Raw genomic sequence first — 13,158 nt, 5'->3', positions numbered from 1 at the left:
TGTAAATTCACCCCCACTACTTAAAAAACACAAAAGAAAAACAAAACTTAAAAGTTTGTGTCCTGCTGTGAAGGCTCTGCCATTTACTTGTACATAAAGAAAATGATTATCTAGCACTCAGAGCTCAGGGCTGGGACTAGGGTGAGGCAAATGAAGCTATCACCTTAGGCACAAAATTTAAGGGGATATCGAATACTTCAGTAAGCAAGATACACAATATTTTAATGCATTATGTTTTAAGGTACAAATCAATGCAAAAAAAAATCAATGATGAATTAAATGTCAAAATTTCAAATGAGGACAAAATCTAACAACCCAGCCTTATTCACCTCACCCTAATCCCAGTCCTATGCAGGATATCAGGAGGTTAGATTAATTCTGAATAATTATTATAATAGACACCATCTTGAGGAACTGGGGCAATTTATGAAAAACTAACACTTCTTTCTGAGTCATTTGGTAAAACCATGTCCTATCATGTTACCAAGCTGCTTAGCTCTGTTCTATGCTCTAGCTGGGAAAAAATGCATGTGATTAAAGACTTCTAACTGCATGCAAGCTTGACTCTTTTGAGGTTCATTCATCTTTAATTACTATCATGCCCTTGCTAGTTTTAACCTGCCTTTTCTCTTTTATGAGAGAGAGGCATACATACAGGGGGAATTGAAGAAGAATAGGAGAATAAAAATAGTGAAAGGGAAGAGAAATAGTGAGAAGGGAAATTAGCATGATCTGGCTCAGAAACAAATGTAGTTAACTTTTAAAATGACATCAGCATTTCAAAATGGGTTCCAGAGGATTAAGATGGTAACAAGTGACATCTAAAGAAAGCAAAGAGAAAATTGCTGCTCTGGGGCTAATGCTGATAAATTTGGAGAAATAACAGAAGTGAGAGTATAAAGAAAGTTGGGGAAAAGAACCTGTGAAATCTTATATGGTTTACTTTCAGAGGACAAGGAGTGAGAATCGTTATAGTCAGGTGTGGCCCTGGGTTTTTAGGAGTACAGATCTATAACTGTTCTAGGAAAGGTGTTTGTTTGTCTCAAGGATGGATAACCAGGATAAGATTTAAAAAAACAAAACAAAACAAAAAAAACCTCTCATTTCCCCTCTCCCCAAAACAACAACAAAAATTGTACTTAAAAGGAAAGATAAACTCATAAATACCTGTGGAACAGAACACAGCAAGGATGCTTTTTTTTACCATAAGTTTGACTAAGCATCAAATGTATCCCAATGAGGAAGAAAAGGTAAAAGTCTCTAATATGCTTAATTTTATAAATATGGAAACGAATGGAAGAATCACCCACAATTACAGACAAATATGAGAGATACATGGAACTGTAAAGAAAGTAAAAATTATGACCAGATATCAAAGGAGTTGAAACTTGGTGTGGGAGGGGGGGAGGTAAAGATCTTAAAGGGGGTTAAAAAAACTTTATTATGGAAAATTTCAAATATTTACAAGAATAAAGAGAATAATGTAATGAATGCCCATATATCTGTCACTTAGCTTCAACAGTTAATTCATGACTGGTCTGGTTTCATCTATTCCCATTGCCCTGGGTTTGTTGTCTTTTTTTTTTTTTGGCCCTGGATTATTTTATTTTTATAAAAGTTCCAGACATATCACTTCATGCATAAATATTTCAATATATATTTCTAAATGGTAAGGATTCTCTTAACAATATCCTTACACTACCTAAATTTAGTAATAATTCCTTATAACCTAATTTTTCCTATTGTTTTAAAAATAGCTTAAATAAGAATCCAAATGTATTATAATTGGTTGATACATCTTATAAATTTCTTTTAATCTATAGTTTCTCCTCCCCCACTCTTTTTCTTCTTGCAATTTATTTATTGAAAATACTAGGTATTTTATCCTCTGTAGTCCCCTACATTTTGGATTTTTCTGATTGTATCATCACAGTATCATTTAGTATGTTTCTTGCCCATGTCTTTCCTTAAACTAGTAAGTAGTTATAGGGGCTTGATCTTATTCAGGTTTATTTTTTGGGTAGGAATATTTCTTGGTGGAAGTATGTACACATGTATACAATGTTTGGCTAGCTCTCTTCAGAGACATTGATGAACATTACCTACATCCATCATTTCTTTGGATATTGCAAAATAGTGGTCTTCTATAATTCTTTATTCATTAATAATGGCATTCTATCATTATTTACTAACTAGATGATTTCCATAAAGAAAAACAACTTTAAATTTAAGTGGGAACATGCTAGTCTTATATATATATATATGTAATCTCATATATATATACACATATATATATACATACATACATATATACATATTATATACATACATATATTTATACATATACATACATACATACATATACATATTGGGATTTGGGGTGGGTTTTTAAGAGTGCCTTGAAATAATATTAGGACTAGAGGTTTTCTAGTACCTGAAACATGTTTACCCCAGAACATGTTTTCCTACCAGCTTCCCCAACCCTAGCTGAAAATGTTAGACATCTTCTCTTTAGTGTTCCTACCTCTGCTTTCACATCTTTCTGCCTTAAGCTTAATAATAATCTATTTTATGTTTTCTATTATATTTTAAGTCACTCTCATAATATTAGTTTGCAACTTTTTTTCCATTTCTCTGACATTTGGAACACTTTCTAGGGCCTTTTATATTCTTTTTATTGCTACTTCTTTTATTGAGATATAATTTACATAAAATTTACCAGTTTTAATTACACAAATTGATGCATCTTGACTAATATATATACCATAAACAATCATAGAACATTTGGGCTTATACTTTTAAAGTCTTCTAGTTGAAAATAGTTAAATTTCTGAACATTTGTAAATGGTAAAGTCTCAAAATAAAAAGATAATGGTTTCATTTAGTATGAAAAGAAAAATGAGGAACACACTTAAGAATAGTTATTAAGAAAGACAACAGAATTCTGAAAATCTATTAGATTGTGTATTTGTCTTCCTTTCATCCTTTAAACAGGATAAAATGCTTGTTGAAAATTAAGAACTTGCCAAGAATAAATTGGATTTCAGGGTATCAAATGCCTGTAATGCTGATGAGAATCGGGGTACTAATTCATCTTAGTCTTGGTCTTCTGGTTTGTTTCCTTTTTATGCTAATCTTCCTAAAATCAGGGCATGGTTGAAGAATGGCAAGATGGGCAGAGAGGAGGTGGTAAGACCAGTTGGCACAAACAACACCTACACCCTTTCATTCTACTCCTTAAATAGCATAATTACATGGCAACGGTGCCCAGTAATGTAAAGCAAATGAATTGTTTAAGTACAGTGACATTGTAACTATTAGGAAATTGTTTGAAAAAGGAGACATAACCTGCCATAGTCATTATCTATTGTGAATAGTTATGTGGTGATACTTTTGAATGCTTGTTTAATATAAAAATGAGGATTTCTAGATAGAAGGGGAGAAAAAAAAACGCATCTGAAGTAGAAGGCTAAATTGACTAGGGAGGGAGGTAGATGAATGGAAAGCAGTGCTCCCTTCCTTTGGCGCTCCAGTGTTGCTACTAGTATATCTCCCTCCTCTTATCTCTCCTGCCAGACCTTCACTAGCTCCTCCTCATTCTTCCTTCCTTTTTTTTTTTTTTTGGAATATTTATTAATTTGTGTGTGTGTGAGAGAGTGTGTGCATGCGCTCAAGTGGTGGAGGGGCAGAGAAACAAGGGGACAGAGAGAATCCCAAACAGGCTGCATGGTGTCTGTGCAGAGCCCAATGCAGGGCTGGAACTCACGAACCACTGTGAGATCAAGACTTGACACAAAATCAAGAGTCAGAGACGCTCAGTGGACTGAGCCATTCAGGCGCCCCTCCTCCCCATTCCTTTTTACCCCTTAATTTTAGGCATTTCCCAAAGTCTTTTCTCTATCTTTTACTTTTTCTCTTTCCACATAGTTTCTCCTTGGAGATCAAATTTATTTCCATGTCTAAGGCACTGTCACCACCTCCTCCCTCCACTTACTGAAATGAAAATCCAAGAATTACCAAGCTTTAGCACTATACAAGTTTCTATGTAGGAAGGGATGGGTGACAAAAGAGCCCCAAGACCTCCAATAACTTTCTTTCTTCCTGAGGCTTCTCTCACTTTAACTACTACTATTCCTCCCAATAGACTCCAGACATACACTGCCCCAACATTCTGGTCCAGCTGTGGGTAAAATACCTCCTCTTGTTTCTCTGCAACAGAGGTTGGAAACTTTTCTTAAAAAGAACTAAAACAAGCAAGCAAACAAAATAAACAAAGAGCACACCAGAACCTATGAGAGAGACACAAAAGCCTTCCTTTAGTCTGATCTACAAAGTATTGGTTAAGGTTCTAATATTCCCAGAGGCACTTTATAGGTTATCTAGTGGTTGTTCATCATCTGGTACTAAAGAGAGATATTAAGTGATACCTTCCCATCCACACAGAGAGGGCTCGATCTCTCAGCTTTGGTTTCCCACTTAGGAGATAACACCTCTTTCCTAGGCAACCAATGACTAGAATGACCACAGTCTTCAAGAGAGGCCACTGCTCACTAGATCAGAGCCACTTGTCGTCTAATAACCACTATTAATATCAAATTACTGGCCCAATAACAGCCACGATATCCATTCAGCAAAAATTTATACTCAGTATTGTGAGGGACTTTAGTTCACACATCTCTATAGAAGATGACTTGAGCTGTATTTCTAGATCAAGCTTATTTATTCTTTCATTTATCTATTCACTCACTATTTTTTGAGCACTTCCGATGTATCAGGCATTGTGCTAGGGGGCAAACAAGACAGACATGGCCTGTATCCTCATGCAACTTGTGTTAACAAAGTCAAGGGGTGCCTGGCTGGTTCAGTTGGAAGAGCATGAGACTATTGATCTCGGGGTTGTGAGTCTGAGCCCCATGTTGGGTGTAGAGACTGCTTAAAAATAAAGTCTTTTAAAAAGTTGTAAGTTGATTAATGTTATAAAGGTTTCAGGGTATTATGGGAGTCTATAAGAATGTATAACTTAATCAGGTTGGTCCTGCAAGGCTTCTGGAAGAAGTGACATTTAAGTGAAACTTTGGAAGGATGAAAATCAGCTGGATATTGTGCCAGAGTGAATGGAGGAGTGGGGAGGAAATACTAAGCAGAAGGCACAGCATATTTAAGGAATGTGAGCAGCTTAGATAACAGGGGGAAAGACTGGCTTCAGAACCTGCCAACATGGTCAGGAATCAAATCATGCTAGGCCATGTTATAGATTTTTCACCTCTATTCTTAGAGCAACAAGAAGGCATGGGAAGTTAGAGTTCCATTATAGCCTGTGATTATATTTAAATTTGGGTGAGAGTAAGTAATAATAATTATTATAATATAAACATAGCCAAAAGTACACTTGCTATGGACCAGGCACTGTTATAAGTGCTTTTCCGTATATTAACCAATATGCATCTCACACAAACCCTATGAATCAGGTACTATATTGATGCCCGAGTTATAAGTGAGGAAAGTGAGGTATACAAATAAGTTATATAAGTTGTCCAAGATCACACAGCTAACAAGTGGCAGGGCTTGTGAGGAGATCCATTAGGAGGCTGTTGCAGAATTATCAGCAGAAGATGCTCAAGGCTTTGGACAGGAGTAATGACAGGAGGAAGTCATTAGGGTAATGGGGTTAAGATGTTAAGATGAGCTGTAAAATTTATAGGATTTACACCAAAAGTACTATATTTCTAATTGCTTGGTATACTGGAAAAATTATCTCTATGGAAAGAACATTTAACATGAGATCTACCCTCTTAATTTTTTAAGTGTACAATACAGTATTGTTAAGTATTACCTGGTACACTTTTAAACTTGACTATCTTGCTATTACCTCAATTTTCTACCAATACTATTTCTCACCAGTTTTTCCCATTCCTGTTAAAGGTATTATTTGTAGTTGTGCAGATTAAAAGCATCAAAGTAATTTTTTTCAATTTTTCTATCCCTTTTTCCTAGCGAGTGAACAGTCACAATGCCCATGCCAGTTACCTTTTGCAAAGTCTTCACAATTCATCCCATCTTTCCCATCCCCAGTGTTCTCCCTGTAGAAGTTTAAATGCAAGTCTGTTTGCACAGAAGGTTATTGGCAGGCTGTCCTGACTGAGTCACACAACTTTACCTTGGTTATGGATCTAACCCTCAGCTAAATCAAAGCTGTAACTGAATTTTGGGAGAATGCAGAGAATGGGCTGTGTATTGCTGTAAGAGCCACTTTAGCTGAGAGATGGGAATAATTTAAGAAGTGATAGAAGAGGGAAGGAGAAAGCTTAATGGGACAAAGAGAAAGGGGAGAGAGAGAAGGAGAGAGAGAGAGAGAGAGAGAGAGAATCACAGCTAAGAGGACATGAAAAAATGTGGTTTCTTGGAAGCCAGATTCCTGCGATGGTCACGCTCTAGCTCACAGAACTTCCTACTCATAAGAGAGCCTTCTACTTTTCTCTGGCTGAAAAGTTAATACCCCAGGTTTTACACCAAAGTTACTGAAATGAAAATATTTACAGTGTAAACACAAAAAGCATGGGACAGACTTTTCAGATACATACTCTTTAGTTCTTATATTTATTTTTGTGTTTTATTATATCTGTGTATAGAGTCTGTATGTCAGTCACTTTACTTCTACTATCTCAATTTTGAGAACAATTCTGAGGTAGGTATAACATCCTTGCTTTACAAGTGAAAAAACTGAGGGTCAAAGAGTTTCAGCAATTGGCCAGAGGTTACAGTCAGAAAATGACAGAGCCAGAATTCAGATGCAGCTGTCTGACCCCAAAGCCCATGTTTTAGTTACTCCAACCCACTGTCTGTAATAGCATAGAGGCATAGGATATTTAAACAAATATCTTTAGAAATTTTAACATTTTAAGCTTAGAGTTGAAAGCACTGATGTTTTCAATGAATTACTTTTGATAGTCTTGTTAAGGCTAAGGAATTTGAAAATATCCCCAAAAGTATCTCCCACTCTATAGTTCTGTGACATTATTTCAGTTGTTTTGACTTCAAGTAAAAAAGAAGATGATCAATAAAATTCTCTTTACACATGTAAGAACCACACTTAATGAAGCGATTACAGTATTACTCATGTGAACCCAAAGAATTTGAAAACAATCTTTTTCTTCCATTGTAAGAATAAAGTAATAATGGGTTTGGGAAATTATGCATTTAGTTAATAGATGCTTAGACACAAGGATATGTTTTGTAAAAGTAAATTCCATAAAAAATCTTAATTATATCATCAGAATCATTTCTATAATAATTCTTTAACACTGCAAATAGCTTCAATATATGTTCAGTCATTTCTTATACAATGCAATGTGAGACTATTAGCTTCTATTTACTTGGTTAACAGCTAATCTAGTCATAAATATGAAATAAATCACTTTAAATAAGTAAGGTGCAAAATATATTGAAAGAATAAAATATTCTTAAATACAGGTTGTTTACAACTTGCTTCTCTGATATAAATATTAATATTAAGAAGCATTCTTATACTATATAAAGTAAATATGATTATTTTATCTTATCTTATTTTTTATTTTTTAAAATTTACATCCAAATTAGTCAGCATACAGTGCAACAATGATTTCAGGAGTAGATTCCTTAGTGCCCCTTACCCATTTAGCCCATCCCCCCCCCCACAACCCCTCCAGTAACCCTCAGTTTATTCTCCATATTTATGAGTCTCTTGTTTTGTCCCCTCCCTGTTTTTATATTATTTTTGTTTCCCTTCCCTTATGTTCATCTGTTTTGTCTCTTAAAGTCCTCATATGAGTGAAGTCATATGATTTGTGTCTTTCTCTGACTAATTTCAATTAGCATAATACCCTCCAGTTCCATCCACGTAGTTGCAAATGACAAGATTTCATTCTTTTTGATTGCTGAGTAATACTCCATTGTATATATATACCACATCTTCTTTATCCATTCATCCATTGATGGACATTTGGGCTCTTTCCATACTTTGGCTATTGTTGATAGTGCTGCTATAAACATGGGGGTGCATGTGTCCCTTCAAAACAGCACACCTGTATCCCGTGGGTAAATGCCTAGTAGTGCAATTTCTGGGTTGTAGGGTAGTTCTATTTTTAGTTTTTGAGGAACCTCCATGCTCTTTTTCAGATTGGCTGTACCAGCTTGCATTCCCATATGATTATTTTAATTCCATTTTTATGGATAACTGAAAATAACTATTAAAATTGGTGCACGTTATGAAGGGGAGTGGGAGATACAGGCTTCCAGTTATGGAATGAATCAGTTACGGGAATAAAAGGTACAGCATAGGGAATATAGTCAATGGTATTGTAATAGTGTTGTATTGTGACAGATGGTAGCCACACTTGTGGTGAGCACAGCATTATGTATAGAGTTGTTGAATCACTATGTTGTGCACCTGAAGCTAATGTAACTTTGTAACTATACTTCCATAAAAAAAATTGGTGCAAATTGATTCATCAACACAAGGATAGTAAATAGTTATTCTGGTGTATTTATATTCCTACTTTTTTAATGCTATACATAAACACCATAGAGAAAATGTATTTCACACATGTAAAACATAATATTTCCTGTAGCTGCCACATTTTTATATTGATAGTAATTGATTTCCTCCCAACCTAGTTCTCTATTTAAAATTTTTGTTTAAATCCAGAAACTGAGCCAAAATTCTGTGCCAGTTCTTCATTAGCTAGTTTATGTAGATCAGCTTTCTATCAGAAAGCTTGTCTTGGTTTGTTCCTATCAGGTGATAGTTGCATACATAATTAAAAAGTCCCAAGGTTCTTTTTGTTCTGCGCCTTCCCTTTGACTTAAAATAAAATTATATATATATATATATATATATATATATATATATATATATATATTTAATGTGTATTCATTTTTGAGAGAGAGAGAGAGAGAGAAGACAGCACAAGCAGGGGAGGGACAGAGAGAAAGGGAGACACAGAATTCGAAGCAGGCTTCAGGTTCTGATCTGTCAGCACAGAGCCTTGACATGGGGCTTGAACCCACGAACTGCGAGATCATGACCTGAGCTGAAGTCGGAGGCTTAACCAAGTGAACCACCCAGGTGCCCCATAAAATAAAATTACATTTTGAAGTCATAAGATGTAGAGGTGAGGAGCAAGGATTCTGGATCCTGAGGATCCAGAAGGATTCTTCCTGAGTCTGAATCCCAGAATTGCCACCTACTGACCGTGGGAATGTGCAAGAGCCCTGTCTCACATTCCTTATTGGGATGACAGTAGCAGTACATGTCTCAGAGGATTGCTGTGAAGATAAACACATAACACACATTGTGCTTAGAATACAGAAAACACTATTTAAATAGCCACTATTATTGTACAACCTAAGTGTTACTCAATGGTTATGTTATTGAAGTATAATACATTTGCAGAAAAGCACTCATAAGTGTTCAGGTTAGTGAAATTTCATAAGCTGAACAATCCTGTGTAACCAACACATAAGTCATGAAACAGAAACCAGTACCTGAAGAGTCCTTTTCATGCCCACTTCTGGTAACTACCCCTCCCCAAGGGGAACAAATAACCTGACTTTGGATTAGTGTCCTTAATGACTATCTGTTAAAGCCTTGATATTGGAGCAGTTGGTAGGTATTTATTGTAATAGCATTTCACTTTTTATTTAATATCTAAGACAAACTTTTTTTGCTAATGAATTTTTTAATATGTATAAGAATAAATATATATGACATATGTATAATATAATAACAAACTATAATATCTTAATATATTTTGTTTCCTAGGTTGAAAAAGCTCCTTGAACAAGAAAAGGCTTACCAGGCCCGAAAAGAAAAGGAAAATGCTAAGCGACTCAATAAACTAAGAGATGAGCTTGTGAAACTCAAGTCCTTTGCACTCATGCTGGTGGATGAAAGGCAAATGCATATTGAACAACTTGGCCTGCAAAGCCAGAAAGTACAGGATCTTACTCAGAAACTGAGGGAAGAAGAAGAAAAGCTCAAAGCCATTACTTCCAAATCCAAAGAAGACAGGCAGAAACTGCTCAAGTTGGAAGTGGATTTTGAACACAAGGCTTCGAGGTTTTCTCAAGAGCATGAAGAGATGAATGCTAAATTGGCTAATCAAGAGTCTCACAACAGGCAACTTAGACTCAAGCTGGTTGGCTTGAGTCAGAGAATTGAGGAACTGGAAGAGACCAACAAAAACCTTCAAAAGGCAGAGGAAGAACTTCAGGAATTAAGAGATAAAATTGCCAAAGGGGAATGTGGCAACTCCAGCCTTATGGCTGAAGTGGAAAATCTCCGGAAGCGCGTGTTAGAAATGGAAGGTAAAGATGAGGAGATCACTAAAACTGAATCCCAGTGCAGGGAATTGCGGAAGAAGCTGCAAGAGGAAGAACATCACAGTCGGGAACTCAAACTTGAAGTCGAGAAGTTACAGAAGAGAATGTCTGAACTGGAGAAATTGGAGGAAGCATTTAGCAAGAGTAAATCTGAGTGTACCCAGCTACATCTAAACCTGGAGAAAGAAAAGAACTTAACCAAAGACCTGCTAAATGAGCTGGAGGTGGTCAAGAGTCGAGTTAAAGAACTGGAATGTTCTGAAAGTCGATTGGAAAAGGCTGAATTAAGTCTAAAAGATGACCTTACAAAGTTGAAGTCATTTACTGTGATGCTGGTTGATGAAAGGAAAAATATGATGGAAAAAATAAAGCAAGAAGAGAGAAAAGTGGATGGACTCAATAAAAATTTTAAGGTGGAACAAGGAAAGGTTATGGATGTAACTGAAAAACTAATTGAAGAAAGTAAGAAGCTTTTAAAACTGAAATCTGAAATGGAGGAAAAGGTGTACAATTTGACAAAAGAAAGAGATGAGTTAATAGGTAAACTGAAAAGCGAAGAAGAAAAATCCTCTGAATTAAGCTGCAGTGTTGACTTATTAAAGAAGAGACTTGATGGAATAGAGGAAGTGGAAAGGGAAATAACAAGAGGAAGGTCTCGAAAAGGATCTGAGCTCACCTGCCCAGAAGATAACAAGATTAAGGAACTAACACTTGAAATTGAGAGACTGAAGAAACGCCTCCAACAATTGGAGGTGGTTGAGGGGGATCTGATGAAGACGGAGGATGAGTATGATCAGTTAGAGCAGAAATTTAGAACTGAGCAGGACAAGGCTAATTTCCTCTCTCAACAACTGGAGGAGATAAAGCACCAAATTGCCAAAAATAAAGCAATCGAGAAAGGTGAGGCTGTGAGTCAGGAAGCAGAGTTGAGACACAGATTTCGGTTAGAAGAAGCTAAAAGTCGAGACTTAAAAGCCGAAGTACAAGCTCTTAAAGAGAAGATCCATGAATTAATGAACAAAGAAGATCAACTTTCTCAACTTCAAGTGGATTATTCTGTCCTTCAACAAAGATTTTTGGAAGAAGAAAATAAGAACAAAAACATGGGGCAGGAGGTCCTCAATCTGACCAAAGAGTTGGAGCTTTCGAAGCGTTATAGCCGAGCTCTTCGACCCAGTGTGAATGGGAGAAGAATGGTGGATATTCCTGTGACGTCAACTGGAGTGCAGACTGACGCGGTGAGCAGTGAGGCGGCAGAGGAGGAAACACCAGCAGTATTTATACGGAAATCCTTTCAAGAAGAAAATCACATCATGAGCAATCTTCGACAGGTAGGATTGAAAAAACCTATGGAACGATCCTCTGTTCTAGATAGGTATCCTCCAGCAGCAAATGAGCTCACTATGAGAAAGTCTTGGATTCCATGGATGAGAAAAAGGGAAAATGGGCCCCCAATCACTCAGGAGAAAGGGCCTCGAACAAATCCCAGTCCAGGGCACCCAGGAGAACTGGTCCTTTCACCAAAGCAAGGCCAGCCTCTGCATATTCGAGTGACACCAGACCATGAGAATAGTACTGCAACTTTGGAAATAACAAGCCCAACATCTGAAGAATTTTTTTCTAGTACCACCGTCATTCCTACCTTAGGGAATCAGAAACCAAGGATAACCATTATTCCATCGCCAAATGTCATGTCTCAAAAACCAAAAAGTGGAGATGCTACTCTTGGCACAGAACGAGCCATGTCCCCGGTCACGATTACTACATTTTCTAGAGAGAAGACCCCAGAAAGTGGAAGAGGTATGTTTGCAGACAGGCCCACATCCCCCATTCAGATAATGACAGTGTCTACATCAGCAGCACCAGCTGAGATTGGAGTCTCTCCTGAATCCCAGGAAATGCCCATGGGAAGGACTGTCCTCAAAGTCACCCCAGAAAAACAGACTGTTCCAACTCCACTACGGAAATATAACTCCAATGCCAATATCATAACCACGGAAGACAATAAAATTCACATTCATTTAGGTTCTCAGTTTAAACGATCCCCTGGGACTTCAGCTGAAGGAGCAAGTCCAGTTATTACTGTCCGACCTGTCAACGTGACAGCTGAAAAGGAGGTTTCCACAGGCACTGTCCTTCGCTCCCCTAGGAACCATCTCTCATCGAGACCTGGTGCGAGCAAAGTGATGAGCACTATCACCATAACACCGGTCACAACCTCATCTACTCGAGGAACCCAGTCAGTGGTGAGTAGAAGAGGCTCCAGAGTGGAGGCTGAGGGAGGGAGAAGTGACTTTGTGAGAATCACCCAGTGCCCAAAGTACAACAAAAGCACATGCCTCTCGCTCTACCTGAGCCCACTAGCAGATGTTTCCTAGAGGACCAGCTACACCAAGACATGAAAATAAAAAGTGGCCTAATGTTTTAATAAATTGAACTCATTTTGAGGGAAAATTTCTTTTTTTTATGTAAAGTATGAAGACCCCCAAAATTCTTGCAAATATGGCCTCTTTATAATGTCAGCATACGATAATAATCAGGTTTAAAGTTTAGTTTTTTGTTTAAAATACTTTTAAAAATGGAGACTGAGAGAAATGGTCAATATGCAGGAAGAATTAAAACTGCCTCCTGGGTTATATTTCTATAACCTAAAATATTCAATATATGGTTATGTATGGCCATAGTGATATTTTTTTCCAAAAATAAGATTAAAAGTTCTTAATATTAACTTTTTTAAAAGTAAAAAAAAAATGGGTTTATATGTCTAAGCACTATATTTTATTAATAGTATCTTTCAGA

At 36.7% G+C, this 13,158-nt stretch overlaps 1 protein-coding gene across 3 annotated transcripts in view; it reads left to right on the top strand.

The window, feature by feature from the left end:
* The window catches only part of FILIP1 (filamin A interacting protein 1), a 282,762-nt gene that overhangs the window by 248,243 nt on the left and 21,361 nt on the right, over positions 1–13,158 (top strand). For all 3 annotated transcript variants that reach the window (XM_060615976.3, XM_060615977.3, XM_060615978.3), the window contains one exon: positions 9,800–12,605. In XM_060615976.3, coding sequence (XP_060471959.1) covers positions 9,800–12,605 — 2,806 coding nt within the window. The remainder of the gene's footprint in view (positions 1–9,799; positions 12,606–13,158) is intronic.

Source organism: Panthera onca, chromosome B2 (genome assembly GCF_046562875.1).
Source record: "Panthera onca isolate mPanOnc1 chromosome B2, mPanOnc1 haplotype 2, whole genome shotgun sequence".
NCBI classification, from domain to species: Eukaryota; Metazoa; Chordata; class Mammalia; order Carnivora; family Felidae; genus Panthera; species Panthera onca.
The sequence above is the reverse complement of the archived record's forward strand: the minus strand, read 5'-3'. Positions and strand labels throughout refer to the sequence as shown.